Here is a 22,370-nt window from a genome sequence, read left to right as displayed (position 1 = left end):
GACTTAACATGTAATGAAAATTGTGTTATTCGAATGGTGGGATCTTATTATTGAAAGGTGATTCTCAGCCCCTTTGGATTACCCATAAATGTCTCTGTTTATGGTTCCACTCCCTTTTGGCCCTTTATACAGCGATACTGTAAATGCCATTTGATATGATTTTGCCCTTACTGTTGAAATCATCTACCGCTACCGGAGTTGTTTTACTGAATGCATTGCTGGTTATGATATCCTGACTGCGCTCGAGACGAACATCTGTTCTCTATGCTGTAACTATATTAGTAAAGTATTACCTCAACAAAATTATGAATGCTTTAAGCAGTTTAAGCACATCAATGAATCCATCAGTGATATTCTACATAAAGGAAGTAGCTTTCGCAACTTTTCTCTGCATTCATTGTCACCGTCGGCGTTAACATAATCGTGTACTGCATGCCTCGCAGTAACACTACAGTACAAGATAATGCATTTATCAAAATACAACTCGCAGAGAGCGGGAAATGGTTTGATTGTTGAAAGCAGTGTTGGTTGATCCATTGTGCAGTCGCGGAATGCTAGCTTTTGAAGAGGCACCAGTACGGGACAGTGTTTCCAGGCTAGAAGGCTCGGTCCAGCGTGACGGAACTCTAAAGATTTGAGTTTTTCCAACTTATCCACATGTCGCAGCGCTGTGTTTGACAACTTTATTCGCGTCAAATAAGCTAAATTGTAAGTATCAAGTACAGGTTTATACTAATTTCAAATACGCACCTTAACGTAAAGCAATAATTTTAACCGCTCTAAACATGGCAAGTTTTCACAAACTTTGTGCAATATTTTGTAGTTTTTATCTGCCCACAGCGTAAGCTCAAGCGATTTCACTGCAGAAAGTCCCTTGTCGAATATTATATCCGATTTATAGCTGAGGAGTTTGAAATGTTCCAGTTGTGGCATTTGTAGCGTAGGCAGCATATCTGATACCATAAGAACTTTGCACTCTGAAATGGTGAGACTCTGGAAACAATAAGAAAGTTTACTCATTAGGACACATGTAAAGGGTATTTACGTTAGTTCTACACAATTTAAATACAGTCATAAGGGAAAGAAAGGAATCTTAGTACGACAGCTCTGGGATAGAAAAACAAGTTTCACAGTTCAGAATTCTCCTTCATAAGATACGATTTATTCATGGACAACCGGCTGTCGATATTGTGTAATAGATTTATCGTTTGTTTATTTTTCAAACAATCGAGTTTTGTTTATTACAAAAATTATATTATTTTGAGCAAGAAAAGAATCGGAAAAGAATCCCGAGCAAAAAATTCTATTATCATAAAATATAAACAAAAGGCTATTGTTTTGCGGATTTGAAGAAATTCTAAAAAGTTATTCCCAAAAACTCAATTATTTAAAATAAAGTTAAAAAAGAATTAATTTAAATATTTTCACAACTTGGTAGATGCGAAAAATTGTAACGTTCTCTATATGGTAGCATTTTTAAGGATAAATAAAGTAATATTTAATGCATTGATCGCAAATCCAAAAAGAAAGTATTCAAAATTTCAGCCAATTTCAGAAGATTAATCTACAAAGATAGTTTCATTTCACGTACCATGGAAGTAGGAAGCCGATATTAGGCCAATGTACTTACAGTAAATGTACTAACAAACACTGTAATCATTGAAATTGGGACACATCAAAATGACTGCTCTCTCAAAGGGATGCACGTTTGTGAAAAATGCTCTAAATTTAAGTATTAAACAATACATACACATAACTAATTGAATTCAAAGAACACAAATAAATCATTAACTAAGTAATCATTTTCTGATACTAATTATTCATCAATTTTCAAAAAAAAGTTAGTTTCATTTATTGACATATAAACGAGTAATGAAGTGTCCATATGTATATAAACATAGATATTTTACACTTGCAATCCGTTTATTGAACTCCGAAAAAAGTGTTCTGCTTTTTCTGTGTTGTGTGCTGATCACTGTATGCATGAAATTGGCACGCCTGTGCATCATTGGATGGAATGATGCCTGGCGGCAGTCATTAAATATATTCCAACCGAAGAGTTTGAGCTGACACAAAACGTAGCAGCTACTATGAGGTCAGAAAGCAAACTGGCGAATTTTCTCTTATGTGCCGTTTTTATACCTGGCGAAGTTCATTAAATAACAAAGAGGCAGTCCTAGCAACGCTCGATGCTTGGTTGAATTGTACGGACCAATCAGCGCAGATAATTATCACCTTTACAAAATACATTATTTTCGTTATCTATAATAGACGTACATTTTACAGAATCAAATACAGTATACATGCACATATTTCCGATCAGATAGTGTAAAAATATGGCTATTTCGATCAGTACAACAGAAGTTATTCGTATTTGAAAACTAGGAAAATATCTCAGCAGAAATTTTTGAAAGGGGACCCCCATATTGAAACGTTAGAAGTATTCTACTTCAAAAAGATCTTCACAGATTTGAACCAAATTTGGAGCAATTATTCATCTAGGGCCAATATATTGAAATCTGCATGTCAATTGAATCACCCCTCGGTCCATGAGACCAACCCCCGTTTTGACAAATTGCTAAAACTCTTGATTTTTATTATCTCCGATTTTATTTACTCTGAAATATAACCAAAAATGTTTTTAGAAACAACTTGTTCAAGGAGTCTACAAAAAATATTAGTTTTTAACGGCAATGCACCAACTATGCTGTTTTTCCAGATAAAAATTAAAAGTTCATTTTTTTTATTCAATTCGTTTGCGTTAGCTTAAAGGTGCCAATTTTGTTTTGTATAAGGTCGTTTTTCTTGCATTACATATATTTTTATTTCGAAAATTCTAATTTCATCGTGTTCCTCAGCCATTTTAACCTAAAAAACACTTCTAATCTCAATATAATTTTCCGCATAAAATTCCATTTATATCTTCAAATGGTCATGAAAACTGACCTTGATCTGCTAGGGGTAAAACAAAAACAAAGTGTATCATAATTTCTCGTGTACTTCGCGATAAGTTATGTGTGAACTCATTATAATAAAGTTGGATTTTTATCGTGTGCTTGCGATTTTATACGAAAAATTGGGATTTTTTCGCTTCAAAACGATGTATCTCAGGGAAAGCTCAAATTATATTGAGATTAAAAAGTGTTTTTATGTAAAAGTGACTGAGGAACACGATGGAATTAAAATTTTCTAAATTAAAATACAGTCGTGATTCTCTGGTTGGACCATACCTCTGTCTAACTAACGAATTTGATTCGTTAGTTGGACCGACTGACAGATGTCAAAAACTCTCCAAAGGAGACGTTAGTAGTGTAATTGCATCTATTCACATCCCTAATAACCCGGTCAAAAAAAAATGCGGACGAACAGGGCCAGGCGATTTAAACAGTTTGACGTTTGACTCAACTCGTCTGTGCTAATTGTCCCTAGGAACAAATGCAATTTGCGAATGCGATTTAAACGTAATTTCAATACTTAGTCATATTTTCTGGCGGCTGATTTCGATCAGTTCAACGGAAGTTATTCGTATTTGAAAACAGGGAAAATATCTCAGCAGAAATTTTTGAAAGGGGAATTGTTTTTTTGGCGTTTTTCTAACATGGCGGTTCATGTTTGGCTAAAGCTTAAAATTGTTTTTTTTTTAAACCATTGGCGTGTTCTCGCTTGTATTTTGATTGCCTAATGCACTTCATTTAGACAACGAATGTAGGAAACTGGAATCGTGTGTAAGTATAGTGGAACAAGATCTCTGACCTAAAGTCTTAATGAAAGTCAGATTGTGGTAAGTTTGCTGGCAAATTGAAGGGCTATTAGCGCATCCGAGTTGGCAAATAGCCCCCCGCTAGCCAGCAACTTGCCCTTTTTGACTAATTGTCAGAATGATTGTCAAAGTTAATTTGACATAAGATTTTAGCATTCAGATGCTTTTTAGTTGGCCAATGGTCCAAAACTAGCTGAGGTCCAATTAAAAAGTGTTTAACCAGCGAATCACATATGTATATGTATCACACGCAGAATTTTATTTATGCATCGATAGCATACTTTTCTATCTGCCTCTCGTTTCCTCTGCCGTAAATTTTATGCATTGGACATATTAGGTCTATCCACTCATTGAATGCTTACTGGAAGTATATGCATAAAAATCACAGCAGAAGAAAAGAGACGGGAATAGAAAGTATGCTAACTAAGCATATTTTTGTTCCTCAGTGTACGAGAAAAATTTACTTCGATTTTTCAACTAGAAAGATCGCATAGTTGGCAGCACTTCCGCTAAAAACTAATGGCGATTTCGCTTGAACCTGAAACTGATGTGGTTTTCGTTTGAGGCGAAACTGAGTCAGTTCCTAACCCCAACTGCTGTCAAAATGTATGAACTGACAGCGGTTGGGCTTAGAACCTGACTCAGTTTCAGGTTCAAGCGAAATCGCGATGAGTTGATTTTAGAGTAAATAAAACCGAAGATATAATAAAAAAAATCAAGAGTTTTACCAATTTGAAAAAACGGGGTGCGTTCCTATGGCCCGAGGGGTGGTTCAATTGGCACAAAAATTTGGCTTTTGATATATTGTCCCTAGATGAACAATTTCTCCAAAATTGCTTCAAATCCCTAAAGGTCGATTACAAGTGCATTGATCACTTCGCGCAGTTACCTATATTTAAAGTTCATGAAGCGTGCATATTCTGCTTGCGACTTTACGTTGGGATCAATTGATTTAATTTTGTGCTTAAGTGTGCGTCGGGTTAACGAAACACGTGGAATTCCCATGTCAACACGTTTTCGTCAGTTTGGTGGTATCTAAGGTGATGATCCAATGTAGCTACTTTCGATTTATTGGCTCACAGTATTGATGTTTCGGATCAAGGTTACCAAAATAGAGAAAAATGCGTATTTATACATATCTTTCAGCCAGTTTCAGACCAAGAATCTGTATGTACAGACATAAAGATCTTTGCGTGTATGTACAACACAGCTTTTTTGATAAATGATGTTACAAAAACTACAGTTAGAATTTTTGAGATAGTCTTCCATGGGTCACTTATCATGAATCTGATTCCAAATTTACTATGGTTTCCAAATACATGGGCCTCATCTTGCACATTTTTGCGCCATAATTTTTATATATTTAATTTTGAAAATTCCCATGCGGAGACATAAATCTTCTTACAAACTTTTGGCAACTATATTGGCTACTATTATTAACGTGTATATTAACCCTTTAACAAACAACATCTTCAAATGGATTTACATCAAATGGATTTACATAAAATAGTCGAAATAAAAAAATTATGGAATTTTAAAACTGATAGCTGAAATGGATTCAGCGACCCAAAATTAGTTAAAAACATGATTTTAGCCCCACAAACTAATTTTTACAATTTTGTCACAACTTTGTACGGAGAGTTGCTGAAGGGGCAGCAACTCGGACGTGATGTTGTTAACGTTTATTATTTTTCAAAGCTACAGTATATACAACAGGAGAATGAAATCAATCGTTTAGTAGGTCGTTTTTTCGGTTGAGTTACGTGTTAGTAGGTTGAAATATCGCGAGCAAAGTGTGATTTGGCATAAGAGATTTATCCTTACAACTTTGCCATTGAAGTAAGTAAAGCAAGCCGCCAAAAAGACACTCGTTCGTTCCGCTTAGCGCCTGCAGCGCCATCTGGACCTGCCTAGCTGATGCAATAATTTCACGAATGGAGGAGAATTCTTCACAATTGAATTTATTTATTCAGAGCAGGTGAGATCGTTTCATGTCATTTTTCACTGCTTATATACTTTCTCAAATATTTTCCTTTTTGTAAATTCGTACCAGAATCAAAAATATCATTTTTCATTGTGGAAGTGCGAATATATTGTAACACACACACAACTTTGTATAGAGAGTTGCCACCGTGGGACGGTACAATCGGTCGTGTACATGCAATATTTCAAATCGAGCAGGAACGATAAACTTTGCACACCGCAAAGAAACAGGTGCACTTTTACATGGTTCAACCGTATGTGAAATAATGGCGCTATAGATTTTCGGCATTGGTGGCATTAACTCGCATACCGTTAAACCGTTTAAAACTTGCACCCGTTTCTTTGCTGTATGCAAAGCGTATGTTCGTCGTCGTGTACTCTAGTATCGATTCAATTTTTTTTCAATCCCGAACCCGAGAGCTTGAAAATAAAAAACCCCGAACCCGAAATTATAAAATTTGAAAAAAATTCGAAACTAACCCGTACCCGAACATTTTAGAATTGAAAAACACGAACCCGAGAATGTAAATTTTGAAGAACCCGACTGGAACCCAAGAATTTCAAAATTTGTAAACCCGAACCAGAAAATTTATAATTTGAGAAACCTGATCCGAACTCGACTTGTTAATACGGATAATCAACTAAATATATCGAAGATTTTTAATTTTAGGCACCCGAGCTGGATCCTAAGCTTATCTAAGAATTATAGAATCACTCGAACCATAAGTAGCGCCATACGCGTCCAGTTATATCTGCCTATGACAAAACAAATTACTGGTGAATGGATTTATATTTACTATTATTGAACGTCGAAGTTTGATACATCGATTTTTTAATGTTCTGAGGAACTTATAACTCGTCGATATCTTAACCGGAAAGAAGAATAAATCGGTGGCTAACTCATGGGGAAACAAAAAGCTTAATCACTTTGTGGCTTAATGATGACTATTTCAAACAACCTTGCCCGTTATACCACAGACTAACAGACATAACACTCGAAAACAATGCTTCACCCGCTTTAACGGTCATTTTAAATATATTTGTAATTGAGGCTGTAGCCACATTTGCAATTATGGCGCCACTGACATATGAAAATCCTTCATTGAACAAGCATATGGGGGATAGAGCACTAGTGAAAAATTGTTCACAAACCTGAAGGGTATCCCACTAGCAGAGGAGTGTTTGGGACCGTGAATAACAGGTGCAGCTAGTGTTCCGGGAAAATTGCCGGATCGATATTTTTTGAAGGAATTCTCTCATAGTGTTATGTTTGTTAGTCTGTGGTTATACTTAACCAAAATTTCAATTTTTTTTATCGAAAGCCATTCCTGCAAGAGTAGTTTTGTATAATATATTACATGTATTAAATTAAGCTATCGCAATTGGCAATTCGTTTTCGAAAATTCACTCGACGTCAAGTTTATGTCGAAGGGTGCCAATCAAGATTCTGTGGCGTGTTCTTGATGTCACATCATTAGCGTTAGGACGACCGTCTATGAAGAAATATATAAACTCTTTTTTCCATTGATAGTACGGTATGCGCGTCAGTACAATGAAGCTCTCAGAACGACTCAAAACTTCCACAAATCCGCTAATGGTTTGAACAGTACACACAATATTTTTACGATCGATTCCTTAAGACCGTGGAAATTCATGTATTTTCATGAAGGAATCTGGATCATACAACGCCCCAGCCCGAAGACAATCACATATAGGAAAGTGCTTCTTTCTTATATGTACCCATGTACCACATTTGATAGTGGACCTAGTATACCATCACCAATTGAGTGCCATCGTTGTTCATGACACTCAGCTGGTGATAGTATACTAGCGTCACTATCAAATGTGGTACAAGGGTACATATATGAAACAAGCACTGTCTGTCAGATTGTACAGGAGCTGGGCTATTGCATGATCCGGATTCCTTCATGAAAATGCATGAACATTCACGATCTTAAGGAATTTATCGCAAAAATACAGATTTGTAGAAGTTTCAAGTAAAAAGCGTGTTTTCTACTGTATGTTATGGACACCGTCAGTGCATCTAGCGCCGGTACTACACCATTGAAACTTGTCTCGGTATTTGGTGACTCGGAGTACTCGGTGGCCGCACTGAAAGCCATTTGATGAAAAAATAACAAAAACAATTCTTGTTTTCCTAATTAGTTGATTTCAACAGAAAAACAAAAAATATAGCTAATTTTTCCTTTAATTTGGCGAGATTCTCAAATAATAGTTATTGAAAATTATTATTGATTTTGATTCAAGACGCACATCATATGAAAAGACAGCAAACTAGCCAAGATGCACACCTTACTGAAATACATCAAAGTAGCGACAGCAACTATGTTCATACACGCTGGGCATAACGGTTTTGCAGGTAGGTATCTGTCTCAGCTTGTTTTAGCCTGGACGCAACCACCTGAGCCAGTACATTAAGTACAGAAATTCAACTGACCTCATTGTCGGTTTTAACTAGTTTTTCATTAAAAACATTTCCAACAAAAATCAATGCATATATATATATATATATATATATATATATATATATATATATATATATATATATATATATATATATATATATATATATATATATATATATATATATATATATATATATATATATATATATATATATATATATATATATATATATATATATTAGTAGTGCTGGCTGACCAAATCGAAAAGAAATAAAAATAATTATAATTACATCAAAAATGGAAATCCTCAATCAATAAGGGTCAGTCTGACAGCATCAAAACAACAGTGCGCGATTATTGTTTTCAGTTTGAGTTTGAGCGAACTAACTCAAAGATCAATTAGGAGAAACCAAAAAATTAGCTAATTTTTTGGTTGCATTTGTAATGAATCGGTTTTCCGTGTGAGTATACCTACCTTCAGTTTCGGTAGTTTCTCCACAGTTTTCAACAGCTCATATTCTATTTGCTGATCTTCCAGAACCAGTTCTTCTAGCGTATTAGCACATCTTGCGAGTGACGTTACCATACGAAGTAAAGTAAACTTGCCCTCCAATAATAGCCTCTTTAGTCTCGGCATGCCCATTATGAAGCGTTGCTCCTCTTCTTCATCCAATGGGACACGTATAGAAGCGAACTGCTCGCTCATTTCAAAAGGATTTCTAACTTCAAGATTCGTCAAATTTGGAAAGATACGCGGCATCAAAATATCTAGCTCTGCTATATTCCGTAATCTCACCTTCAGGCACAGCAACTGCCTGCTATACAAGTTAACCGTATCAGAACTCCATCGACAATGGTTCACCAATTCCAAACTTGTCACGCTCGGTACTATGAACGAGAGAGGTTTACTGTCAGAAGGCATTTCCACTTTCAAACTTTCAATTTTATCATGACGTATCTTCCATAATCCTAGCTCTGGCGTCCGATTACCGCCAGATTTGAACAGCAAAACTAACTCTTTAAGATTTTTAATGTCACCTAAACAGTCTCCGATTATTTCACGACAATTTTCATATCTGACTTCCAGAATTAAGCTCTCTAGATTTAACCCCAACCCGAACAACAAATCTGATAAATTTTGCACAGGAGTTTTTTGGAACAAGTACTTAATCGAAAACAGCTTTTCGCTTTCTCGCTGTGTATCTTCATCGTAGTCCTCGTCGTCCGAATCTTCACAGTCGTCATAGTGAACAACTCGAAGATGGTAACATTTCTTAACGACAGCCTTTTCCAGCTGAGTGAGTTCGTCGTGAAATATGTGCGTGAGTGCCAACCGACACTGGCGTTGGAATCGTGCACAGTGCAATATACTATTCCACCGTTTACACGTGGCCGAGGCACATTTTCTCTCATACAAATCGAGGTAATCGAAGACTCGTGTTAGAACCTAAAAGAACTTCCACTGTATCAATACTGCAAAGGTAGAATAGATAAATTTACCTCAATTGGAAGAATATTGATGTTGCTCATATTCTGAAAGAATTACACGTTACTACTAGAAGTTGAATGATCATTAATTTGTCACGAACCAGCAACGGGTGAATACGAAAAGTATATTTTCTCGTCTTTGCCGACGAGCGCATTCGCTATGGGGAATGCGAACAGGAATTTCCATTCTAGTATTACATAAGCGAATATGACTCATTTTATAGGACCTGCTTGCCTGCATATGCAGTGACTCAAATTCTAATTCGTACACTTCTTGCGTATTTATTTAATATTGTTTCATAATTACTTGCGCTATCGAGTAGTTTTGTAAATATGGTAGTGTAATCGCCATTTGTAATTTGCGTAAGCTTTCGTACACTCAAAAAAAGTAAACGTTATGTCTATTGATTTTACACATATATTATTGCAATTAGCGGAAGCAGATCGACACTATTTGCTGGAACATAAACCTAATGTGTATATTTACAAGACATATCAATCTTACATTCATCTTACATTGAAATTTTCATAACTATAAGGCACATAAAACCCGATTCTATAGCATTACGCACATATAACTTATGTGTGCGCATACATAGTTTATACAGTTTATACATAGAAGGTATGTGTGCGCGTGATAACATTATCGTTGCTTCTTCATATGGATTTTAAGTGGTTTGAAGTAAATAGGATTAACGTTTGAATTTTTTCAGTGTGCATATGAAATATGATTTCTTGTTATGAAGATGGCTCAAGCTTATGGAAAGTCAATTAATTTGTTATTCATGTCCTGTTTTTTCTTTAATTTAGGAAAATAGATATTATTGCTACATAAAAGTATTGGCACCGGTAACAAACGCGATTCATTTAATCTAATTCCACTTAATTAAACAGAACTAATCAGCACAGATCTCCTAAATAAACTTTGTAATTGCCGCATCATACATAGATCTAGAAAGCTAGGGATTTTGTCTCTCTCTATTATATGAACAAACCTTATTAGTTATTAAGAAAATTTGTATATAAATCTTATTTTTTGAATATAGTCAGTAGTCCAATTCTAACAGTAGAACGTACGAGTTGTTTTGTCCGAAGTCTGTAGTGTCCATCCGAAAGCAAGTGTTGAATCTGAAAAACCGAACGCAGGCGTGTTGTGTCTATCCGAAAGGCCGTAATATCACAATTAACTCAGTCGAATCCCCACGTTCTAAGCGATTATACAACGTCACTTCCGAGGGTATCGTCGAGTATTGAGTTAATCCAATATTCGACGTAGCCCGGCCAGCTACAGCTCCATTTCCTCTATATGAATTCACGGCAAACCGAATCATTACAATCAACCAAAAAATTAGTGGATTTTTCGATTTCGTCTAGTTGATATTTGGCCGAACTAAGTTTTTGCTGAACACAATAATTCAGCGCTGTTGTTTTGATACTCTCAGTCTCGCTACAAACGTTTCAGCCTAGCACAAAACTTGAAAAGCTTACCTGAGATTGAAACGCTTGTCCAAGTGTAACATTTGTTTCAGTTCGGACACAATCGCATATGCCGTTACACTACCGTTTCAGCCAGGAAACAAACGACTAGAATTCAGGAAACAAACGACTAGAATTAAACTAGTTCATCATAAAATACAACGTAGGACATTTCAAAGGTTTTATTTCACCGATCGACGTATAAAGGTATGGGCGTATAATATTGAGTTGTGTTTCTTATATTGTTGTCATTTTATGAACTACCGTCATAAAAGAGACAAATTGGCTAAAGGTATTTAAGGATTGCTGGTTATTGGATGATGATTTTAATTTCGGATGAAAGGTATATTTTTTCTTTCTTTCCTATTTGGTCAGCCAGAGGTCATGCACTAATTGTGTTAGGAAACATGGGAGAGGGGGAGTTCCAAAATATCTTACAAAATCTTATCTGGGGGTACCTTGAACATTTTGTATATCAAACAAAATGAGCATATATTGTACATCATGGTCAAGGAAGGACGAACTTCGAGTTGAAGTGTTTTACAGCGGCAGAATATGATTGTTGCCAACTTGAGCCAAAAACTTCCTTAAACGCACTTTTTGAATACCATAAGCGGTAGTTTGAAATATTTCAAAGATTTTCGCATTTTTGTTCATTTTTACATTTCTTACAAAAGAAATGTATAGGATTCGCTCAAACTTTGACAACTTTTTCCGAGGCCCGGAGGGCCGAGTCTCATATACCAATCGACTCAGCTCGACAAATTGAGACAATGTCTGTATGTGTGTGTGTGTGTGTGTGTGTATGTGTATGTGTGTATGTATGTATATACAAAATGTCATGTAATTATCTCAGCAATGGCTGAACCGATCTTAATGAAATTAGTTTCAAATGAAAGGCCTAACCTTGCCATTTGACACTATTATTTTTGATTTTCGATATGTTGTTTACTTTCTGAGATATGGGCGATTTTGTCAAAACACGGCAAGTTTTTCGCGAATAATTTTCGAACAATACAGTATTGTGCCACAAACTGCACATAAATTGAAAGCTTGTAAAAATACCTTTCTAACAAGCCATAGATTGTCCAAATCCGTGCACGAGCGGCGGAGATTTTGTATTTTTAATCCTCGCTTACCAATTTCCACCAACTAAAAATGAGATTGTTTCATACAAAGTATTGCTGTACTGGTGTTTTAGAGGCAAAACTAAAGCGATTTTGAATATCGGGGTATGAAAATACATCTACGTGATTCAAGGAATTTGATGTTGAGAACATTTTGTGAATTACCTTTATAATAAATTAACTATTTCTCAAAAATCAATATATAAGTTCACTTCAAAGACAAAATAATGTGTTGATAAAGAAACAGTGAGTTCTAGTATTTATTCCTTGGATTAGGCATTGCGTTCAATTATGAGGTAAATGTTGGATGGTATATCAATACACAGATTAACAAGTAATTCACCTAGTAGTGGGATAAAAGATTTCTAATATAATTATGCTTGTGGCGTCACCGAAAGCAACTGTATGTTTGAAGCTCAAAAATCTAGCGAAAATTTAGCTCTTTTGCAAGATTTAGATTATACTGGTTATGGCGCAAAAATTACTACTTACATTATTTATGATAAGAATGTAAGAATCAATATATCATAATAATATACCTATAAAAATAATGTCACTGCATTAACCATCATTTGTCATTCCTCACACAACCCCCCCTCCCATCTCTCTCTCTCTTTCTCTCTCTGTCTCTCTCTTCTATCGCATCTATCTAGCTATTTCTGTATCCATTTCTAAGTTGTGTGATAAGATCTTTTGCCAATCTGAAATATTTATTAATTGTAATTGCGAAGGTTTGAGAAAGCAAAACTATTTTTTGTCTGCTGCTACATCAACCCAACTTTAATTCAATTGACGTTTGACGATGAAAATTTCCAAAAGAGACATTCCACGTGCGATATTTAAACTATTCGTATCTCTATTGAATTTTTAATGAAATATATGCTCAAAGACTGAAAGCTGAAGCCAGCAGGATTGGACTTGCCATCAACGTTTCGAAGACAAAATACTTGAGAGGAAGAGGTTCTAGAGACGACAATGTGAACCACCCGAGTTCGGATTGACGGTGAAGAAATCGAGATGGTCGACGAATTCATGTATTTGGGTTCAATGGTAACCGACAATGATAACAGCAGAGAAATTCAGAGACGGATCTTGGCGGGAAATCGTGCCTACTTTGGACTCCGGAGGACGCTCCGGTCGAACAAAATTCGCCGGCGCACGAAGCTGATTATCTACAAGACGCTGATTAGATCGGTAGTCCTCTACGGCCACGAGACCTGGACTATGCTCGTGGAGGACCAACGCGCCCTTGGAGTTTTCGAACGAAAGGTGTTGCGTACCATCTATGGTGGCGTGCAGATGGAAGACGGAACGTGGCACAGGCGAATAAACCATGAGTTGTATCAGCTGCACATTCGTTATATTGGTAGGAACTTTCATGAAAAATAACGGATCAAAGACCAAAAATATCCATAAATTAGATCCAGGAAAAGAAGTCTCCCAAAGTACCCACTCTCGATGGGGGATGCAACTACAATGTGTCTTCTAACTTATCGTCGTCCATATTTGGATATACTGAGTAGTTTGAACCATTTCTTTTTCACAGTATTGGTCTGTATAGGACTTCTTTATCCATATTTCCTGCACGAGAATTCCGAACGAAACAATACAAACACGGCTTTTATGCATTCGACATAGCCTAGACATTTCACACTATTTACTTCAAATAAAAACTTTGAAATATCTACCTGTCTCATTCACGAATCGTATTCTCCCTCTGTCGTTCTCTGTTTCAGGGGCTTGAAAGCACATGTGACCTTGTCTCACTTTACTATATTCAATTGCGCGTTAAAATACTGGACCAGTAAATTATGTTCTGCACATAAATCTTTTTTCGGGAATATGTGACCAAAAAGTAAACTTCGAATTCGTCAAGTAAAGAAGCATGAAAACAAAAAGAATAAAACCAAAAAAAGATGGAAGCCCTAGAAAGTCCATTGCATAGTTATTAGCCTTTTCTCAGAAGATGGGATTTTCAAAAACATTTCATAACTTTCTGATGTTTTCAAATTCGTACAATCCGGTTTATTCTTTTTCTTTATTCAAAAATGTTTTTGGCTTCAAATATATGACCATTTCATTTTAATTAATTAATTCATTCCGCATTTATTCATTTTGTTCATCTGCGTTCATTTTACTTATTTTATTCGTTTCATTCTTTGGATTCACTCTGATCAGTTTATTCTTTTTGTGCATTTTACTCATATCATTCATTGTTTTCATTGTATGCATTTTATTAATTTTTTCCAGTTTATTCATTTTGTTCAGTTTCTCCATTTTAATAATTTGACTACTTTTTCAGTTTTAATCATTTCATCCAAATAATTTATTTGATTCAATTTATTTCTTTATATTAATTTATAACCTTTTACTGTTGTTCAATTTTTCATTTTAATAAATGCATTTAATTCTGCTCATTTTCTTCTTTTTATTCATTTTATCACTTCAGCTCATTTTGTATATTTGATTCGTTTGTTTTATTTATGCATTTCATTTATTTTTTACTTTATTCATTTTGTTCATCCATTCTTTTTATTCATTTGATCCATTTCATTAATTTGATTCATTGTATTCACTGGATGAATTAAATCAATTTGATTCATTTAATTCATTTGATTCATTTAATTAATTTGATTCATGTGATTCATGTGATTCATTTGATTTATTTGATTGATTTGATTCATTTGATTGATTTGATTCATTTCATTCATTTGATTCATTAGCTTCATTTGATTAATTTGATTCATTTGATTCATTTGATTCATTTGATTCATTTGATTCATTTGATTCATGTGATTCATTTGATTCATTTGATTAATTTGATTCATTTGATTCATTTGATTCATTTGATTCATTTGATTCATTTGATTCATTTGATTTATCTGATTCATTTTATTCATATCTTTAATTTTATGCATTTCATGTTCAGTCATTCGTTTCATTTCATTCAATTTGTTAGTATGAGTCAATTTATTCTATTAATCTTATAACTATTTCTAAATATAATCTTAATTTTTATTTAATAACTTAATCTAATTTGATTCGTGTATATTATAATTTTGATTTCCATTAATTTTTCTACTCATTTTATGAATTTAAAAACCTATTGTTTCATTTTTTGCTTTACTTTTTTATTTCGGTCGTTTTGTTGATTTCTATAATTTATTCAGTTTATTCGAGATTTTATTCGTGCAAGACTAGAAACTGTTTTCATCCCACCTCTAGTTGGGTGCCTACTTCTCGTGAGTTCTGCAAACTAATCCAATAGTGAAATGTGTAAGAAATGTCTCATCTCACTGCTAGGTGGATTAAATCGGTTTTTTTGTTTATTTTTCGCAATCGCACAGTGGTCGCAATGGTACCAAAACGTGCCTTTAATTAATGGTGCTCTAGGAGTTGATTTTAGCGGTTTGGTGTGTTAGGAACACTTTTTTAAACTGGAAGCCCCCTTCTTTTGATGTGTGCTGAATTGTGATTAATCCAACTAAAAGTGTAATAGAAAATTTATTTCTACTAACTTTTGAAATAGAGTCATGATGTCAATGACATAGTTATATAAAATTCTACTACGAGAAAACTTGCTAAACATGCCAACTCTCCAAAATGCAATGGTGTTGAGATACTGCGCGTTGTTCGTGGAAGGAACCCAAAAAATCATTTCTTCATTATAACTTTTTTCTGAGATTTTTTTCAATTCAATTCTTTAAATGTTCTAATAAGTTGTTGGAATTGAGAAACTTCTGGTATTTGTCGAAGACATCAACATTTTTTATTTTAAAGCTTAAGAGTTATTGAATAAAGTAGGTTAAAAAACCGCCATTTTGAACGTCAATTACTAGAAGATGTGGAAATATGTGGAAGACATTTCGATTCTATGAGAAAGACAGTGGAAAGTACTCCAAGAACAAATACTAGTCACAACGGACATCCACTAGTCTGTATGTTTCAATCTCCTTCCAACATTACATGTTTTGTATTTTGTAACAAAATAAGTAAAACTTTTTCAACATAACCTTTTATGGTGATTTATTCTATTTGTCTAAAATCATTGGAAGTTTCAATGTAGATATATGAATCCCGAACTCTCAGTTTTTGTAATCTCAAAATTACGAATTATTCATAAATTTACACGATAACAAATGTGAATATAGTCGTGATTCGCTGGCCTCTGTCCAACTAACGAATTTGATTCGCTAGGTGGACCGACTAACAAATTTTAAAAACTCTCCAAAGGAGACTTTAATACTGTAAATGCATCTGTACACATCTCTAATTACTGTCAAGTAGATCGTCAAAGCAAATTTGACAAGAGATTTTGGCATTCAGAAGCTTTATAGTTGGACAATCCCAGTAAAGTTCAGCCGGAAATGAACTGGAATTCTGGCTGGTTCCAGTTCGTACACGGGCTCCAGTGACACAACCGATTCTAGTTAGAATCGGTTGTTGCACTGGAGCCGGAATACGAACTGGAACCAGCCAGAATTCCAGTTCATTTCCGGCTGAACTTTACTGGGATGGTCCACCTAGCGGAGGTCCAAGTGGTCTAGGTACAAAGTGACCCACCAGCGAATCACGACGTTATTAAAAGATGCGAAAAAATTTGTGACTGTGGTAAAAACCATAACGAACAGGTGTAAGCCGTTTTGATGAAACGATTGCGGGGTCAGAATGTCCATTAATTATTTAGTTTTACAAATTGCGTTGAATCTTTCAAAATGCGTGTGCAATGCACATTGAATGATTAAATATTTGAAATTAAAATTTGACTAGATGTACGTGAAAATATTTGTCTTAAGTTTTCTGGCAAGTCTAGACCTAAATGGCAACTTTGATTACGTAATCGTTTCGTGAAAACGTCATCTAATATTTTTAGTTATGGTTTTACTTCTGCAAATACTGTTAAAATTTGTGCATATCTTTTAAAAATCATTCGAAATTGTGTTAATTTATGAATAAATTGTAATTTTGACACTTTCAATGATTTTTTGGCATATTTGACAAATAGAAAAAATGACCATAGAAAGTTATGATGAAAAAGTCCTACTTATTTTGTTACAAAATACAAAGCATGCAATGTTGGAAAATAATTTTTACATACAGGCTAGTGGATGCCCGTTGTGACTAGTATTTTTTCTTGGAGTACTTTCAACTATCTTTCTCATAGAATCGAAATGTTTTCCACATATTTACACATCTTCTAGCAATTAAAGTTCTAAATGGCGGTATGTTAACCTACTTCTGTCAATAACTCTTAAGTTTTAAAATAAAAAATGTTGATGTCTTCGACGAATTCCTGTAGTTTCTCAATTTCAACAACTTATTAGAACATTTAAAGAATTGAAAAAATATCAGAAAAAAATTATAATGAAAAAATGATTTTTTGGGTGCCTTCCACGAACAACGCGCAGTATCTTAACACCATTGCCTTTTGGAGAGTTGGCATATTTTATAGCAAATTTTCTCGTAGTAGAATTTTCTATAACTTTGTCATTGACATCATGACTCTATTTCAAAAGTTAGTAGAAATAAATTTTGTATCTCACTGTTAGGTGGATTAATCACAATTCAGCACACATCAAAAGAAGCTTCCACTCTGAAAAAGTGTTCCTAACACACCAAATCACTAAAATCAACTCCTAGAGCACCATTAATTAAACGCACGTTTTGGAACCATTGTGACCACTGTGAATCGCCGAGATTATTTTTTCCAGCCAAAAACTTCCTTAAACGCACTTTTTGAATACCATAAGCGGTAGTTTGAAATATTTCAAAGATTTTCGCGTTAGGTTTATTTTTCGTCGTTCGTTCTTTTTCCCTAACCATATCAATCGATCGAAAAATGTTATGGTTACAGAAAGTTGTATGTTAAACAATCGTTTAGGATCTATCAAGTCTAGTAATTATAAACTGTATGCTGAAAAACCATTGTTCACCTTGAATTTTAAGCGTTTCATTATTCCCCTTATTTTGACACCCATTGGGGCAAATAGAAATACATACAAAGGGGCAAGTTGGAACGACAGTAATAATTCACTAATCTTCAATTCGGGATTGGTCATTTTGTTTTAGCATCCGTTCTCGTCCGTTAGTCCACCAGGAAGCCGACTAAATATTTCTTTAACAATTTAATAACAAGTAGTTACATACTTGATTTATTTTCGCCTTTAATTTGCTGCGCAATCTCAAATTCAGTTGCCAATTGCTGTGTGAATTTATCGAAACTAGCATTCAGTTTCAACACCTCTCTCACACATTCACTTCCAAACTGACTGAAGTTTCACGCAGAATCAAATCCATTCAGTCCAGGGAAAATATGTATTCATTCACCAATCAACGCAGTCATTTGTTATATGTGGACAGAAAGTGACATCTTTTATATTTTCGAGCATAAGTAAAGCGTATGTATTTTTGCTCGATAACTCATAGTCAGCATAGAATCAAAATTCAGTTTGAAACTGAAATTGAATCTGAACCCAAAATAACTGAATACATGCGCTACGACGCACGATTGAACGACAAGGCAAACAACTGAAGCATACACAGAAAAAAATATTTTGCAATGTAATTTTAAATTCATTTTCATGCACATATTTGGAGCATGAATATGACTTGATTACATTTGCCGCGAAAGGACGCCATGGAGGACTCGCACCGAACTTCTGAAATTCACGACAATATACAATATATTCAATAGGAAAATGAAGTCAATCGTCCCAAGTAACCATAAGCATTAAGCCATTGCACTATATTGGCTATACATTTGCACTAATGTCGCATGGAAACTCCATTACAGCATTTACAATGCAATGAAGCTCTATATTAGCATCAATAATGCATAACTGCACAGCTGACATATAGCATTATCGCTTGCTCTATATGCGTATATAAAGCTGATATAACGCGTACATGCTTCAAGGATCTTTAAAGCATCGGTAATTTGCTTATCAGATTCGAAGCTTTTGCGATTTCTGCAAAAAGCTCCTCCGAAGTTCTAGTGTTCTCTTGGTTTGCCATAGATGTACTTTATCAAAATGAGACAATGACCTTTGTATAACCTGGTAGATCGTTGATGATCAGAATTCGAAAAATCAAGGCTGGAAAAGGCAGTTTTACTAAAAAGTGTGCATCATTTATAAGTGAATGAATCCGATTAGCAGAATGTAGAACACTTGCAAATCTTCTCTTACGAAATAAAATGACACTGAAGGTTGCAATGATGTGCATAAGCATTATTTGGAAATACCCTTATCAAGAAATAATCCCATAGCATAAAATGCTCATGTTTATAGCACTACGCCTTCGAACTCTCTTCTCCTCACTACATAATGAAGCTACGAAAAGTATGTATTTGTATGTCACATACTCACACTTCATTACTCAGGCATACATCACATTTTTAAAAAATACAAACATTTTAATAAAGTGGAGAGAAAATAAAGTAAAGGGGGTGTCGATCTTACCCCTATGGGGTGTCGGTTTTACCCGCAGTGTCTACAAAAAGTCACTTTGTTTTCCAAGTGTTGCAACTAATAATTTTTAATGAAATTAATTTTTTGTGAATTCGGTGTAGAAATTATAATTTTATGGGTTTTGTGGCAACCCAGAAAAAAGTGTTAAGCTTAAGATGTCGGTTTTAACCATAATTCTCCTACAAAGTTTCGTTCGAATCGATGATGGTCATGTTTTGCGGTCGGCCGGTTTGTTATGGAAGCCCTTACGTATAAAAATCGTACTACGTATGTTTTGATACTTTATTCTTCTGTTAAAGTTTTGGATTATAAACACAAGGTGAATGAAAAGAGGAAAATGCGCCAATTACAGATTATGCGAAGACTCGAAAGCCTTGTCTACGCAGTTAGGATAAGCCATTAGCTCTCCGCATCTCTATCAATTCATTGCAAGACATTAAGTAAGATTGCATATTAAAGGTTGGCGAGTGAACCGGCTGTTCTCTTCGTTTTTTGGATTGCGTTTCCAGTACCTGTACTGTTTTATTTGAAATCATTTGTTGAATTTCGCTCATCAATATTGTTGCTTCCAGGGCTGGTAATTGCTTGAGTTGCAGGGCAATACATTTAGAAAATGCCGTATAGACATCACCATTGTCGTCGCTGGCTGAGGCAGTCATCGAAGTTTTTCTTTTCACAGGATATCCCTCTCGTTCTTGATCAGTATAAGGCAGGTAAGAGTTTTCATACACAAGCTCATGTGGCGATGGGGAGCAATCTGATACATAAGATGTTTCATCTATATTTAGCTCTTCTACCTTCGCTATCACCTGAAACAAATTAAATAACGTTCAGAAGTTGTAGAACAGATGAAAAGAACTGCAATTACGGGCACATTTCGATGGCACTTTCTCATCTCCGATGCCGGAATTATAAACGATAGATCGTTGTAGTAGAATAAACTCGGAACGTGTATCAGGCTGTCGATTTCATTCTGTTTTGATTCATCAACCTTCTTTTTCTCGGCGAAAAAAGCCGTACGAAGCGATTTCAGCTTTTTCTTTATCCTTTCAGCACTAACATTGAATTCTGTAGACAGCTCATTCCAGGCTTGTTTCTTCATGTCAATTCGTTTATAAAGGCTACTATTTAGATCCCAAAGACATTCCTTTTCCTTATAACATTGAATTAGTTGTAGGACCTCATTTTTAGTTAATTTCCATTCACTCATTTTGATCTTTCGAGTGTTTTAGTTGAATTTCGGCAGTTTAGCAATTGTAATGGACACTCGCACATCAAACACGAACAGTGATGTCATAAACCAAGGCAATATTGATGGCAATATTATTATGTTGCCGAAAGACACATAATACTATACCTACAACATATTAAAATCCAAATACAATAGTGTATCAATAAATGTTGAAAAGCCACCGTATTTCTGTGGAAAAAAGCGTATACAATCATTTTGTTGTCATTAAGGCGCGGTTACACTGCGGCTCAAAGATGGCAGATGTGAAGCAAAGCTGCCAGATGATTTTAATAGAAATAAGCCAGGTCTCGACAAACATATGATTACGGCCTAAAAGCCAACTGTCAAAATCCACTTTTAATGGAAATTCCGGACAAACCGTTACTAGCTGAACACAGTTCACAACAGTTTATGAAAGAGAAAACTTTTCTCTTTCGTTTACTACCAACATCTGTGATTGGTATGTAACGGTTTGTCCGGAATTTCCATTCAAAGTGGATTTTGACAGTTGACTTTTAGGCCGTAATCATATGTTTGTCGAGAGGTAATCCCGGATAGAATTTTACAAAAGCATTTATCCTACAAACAATCATAAAACAATAGTTATTACTGTTTCAACATTGTTCGATGCCAAGTTCTCACAGTAGACTTTCAATAAAATTTCATGTAACAATAAATTTCACTGTTCAGCAAAAAACTGATACAGCGCATTCACATTAAATTTTACTGTTTTCGAGAAAAAAATGTATGGAGAAAAATTGATTTTTTTTAATGTTAAGATACATAACCACCCCTCTTTTTCACTGTAAAATTGGAATTTACTGTAAAAACGTTAAAGTTCATTGTTTTTGTATTGTAGCATAACACCAAAACTTACTGTAAATTATTGTAAAATTACTGTACTGTCACAGTGAAAGTCATGGTTTTGTTACTGTACATTTCTATTCGGGATATTTTGTGAAATCGTGAGCAGCCTAATAATTTGTACAAATCTCGATAAACATATGATTAAAGCTTAAAAGCCAAAACTGGGTATGTTCCATTGACACTTCTGCTAGAAAGTGCAAAACCAGTGCAATCCACAACACCGATGTCAATCAATCGAAAATTCCATATCTGTAAAATCAATAGGCATAACGTTACATTTTTTTTTTTGAGTGTAGGACTATTTGTTGGCATATATTATTAAAATTCTGCTTGTAACTTTCAAATGGCGAAATTCAGTTTAATTCGCCAAGCTCAGCAAAATTTTCCCGGGGATTTTAATAGCATACTGTTCGGTAATCTATGTAAGCGTCGGAAGTCTCTTCCTTGAATATTGTTGATACTGTGGGGTGGCGATCAAGCTGATTGGGTAGCTCGCGTCGCGTTATATACCGTAGGCGAGGGCAATGAACAGGGCCAAAGGGG

At 34.9% G+C, this 22,370-nt stretch overlaps 2 protein-coding genes across 2 annotated transcripts; both read right to left on the bottom strand.

Moving 5' to 3' along the window:
* Positions 1 to 124: 124 nt before the first annotated feature.
* On the bottom strand, positions 125 to 9,799 carry LOC131687268 (uncharacterized). Its single transcript, XM_058971340.1, has 5 exons — positions 9,670 to 9,799; positions 8,645 to 9,616; positions 751 to 993; positions 405 to 681; positions 125 to 255 (listed from the first exon to the last, which is right to left on the bottom strand). Exons 1-5 carry the CDS (start codon positions 9,697 to 9,699, stop codon positions 125 to 127), a joined length of 1,653 nt encoding a protein of 550 aa, XP_058827323.1. The 5' UTR covers positions 9,700 to 9,799.
* Positions 9,800 to 19,987: 10,188 nt separating this feature from the next.
* On the bottom strand, positions 19,988 to 21,213 carry LOC131691893 (uncharacterized). Its single transcript, XM_058978634.1, has 2 exons — positions 20,598 to 21,213; positions 19,988 to 20,538 (listed from the first exon to the last, which is right to left on the bottom strand). Exons 1-2 carry the CDS (start codon positions 20,937 to 20,939, stop codon positions 20,116 to 20,118), a joined length of 765 nt encoding a protein of 254 aa, XP_058834617.1. The 5' UTR covers positions 20,940 to 21,213; the 3' UTR covers positions 19,988 to 20,115.
* Positions 21,214 to 22,370: the final 1,157 nt, after the last annotated feature.

This window comes from Topomyia yanbarensis, chromosome 3 (genome assembly GCF_030247195.1).
Source record: "Topomyia yanbarensis strain Yona2022 chromosome 3, ASM3024719v1, whole genome shotgun sequence".
NCBI classification, from domain to species: Eukaryota; Metazoa; Arthropoda; class Insecta; order Diptera; family Culicidae; genus Topomyia; species Topomyia yanbarensis.
The sequence above is the reverse complement of the archived record's forward strand: the minus strand, read 5'-3'. Positions and strand labels throughout refer to the sequence as shown.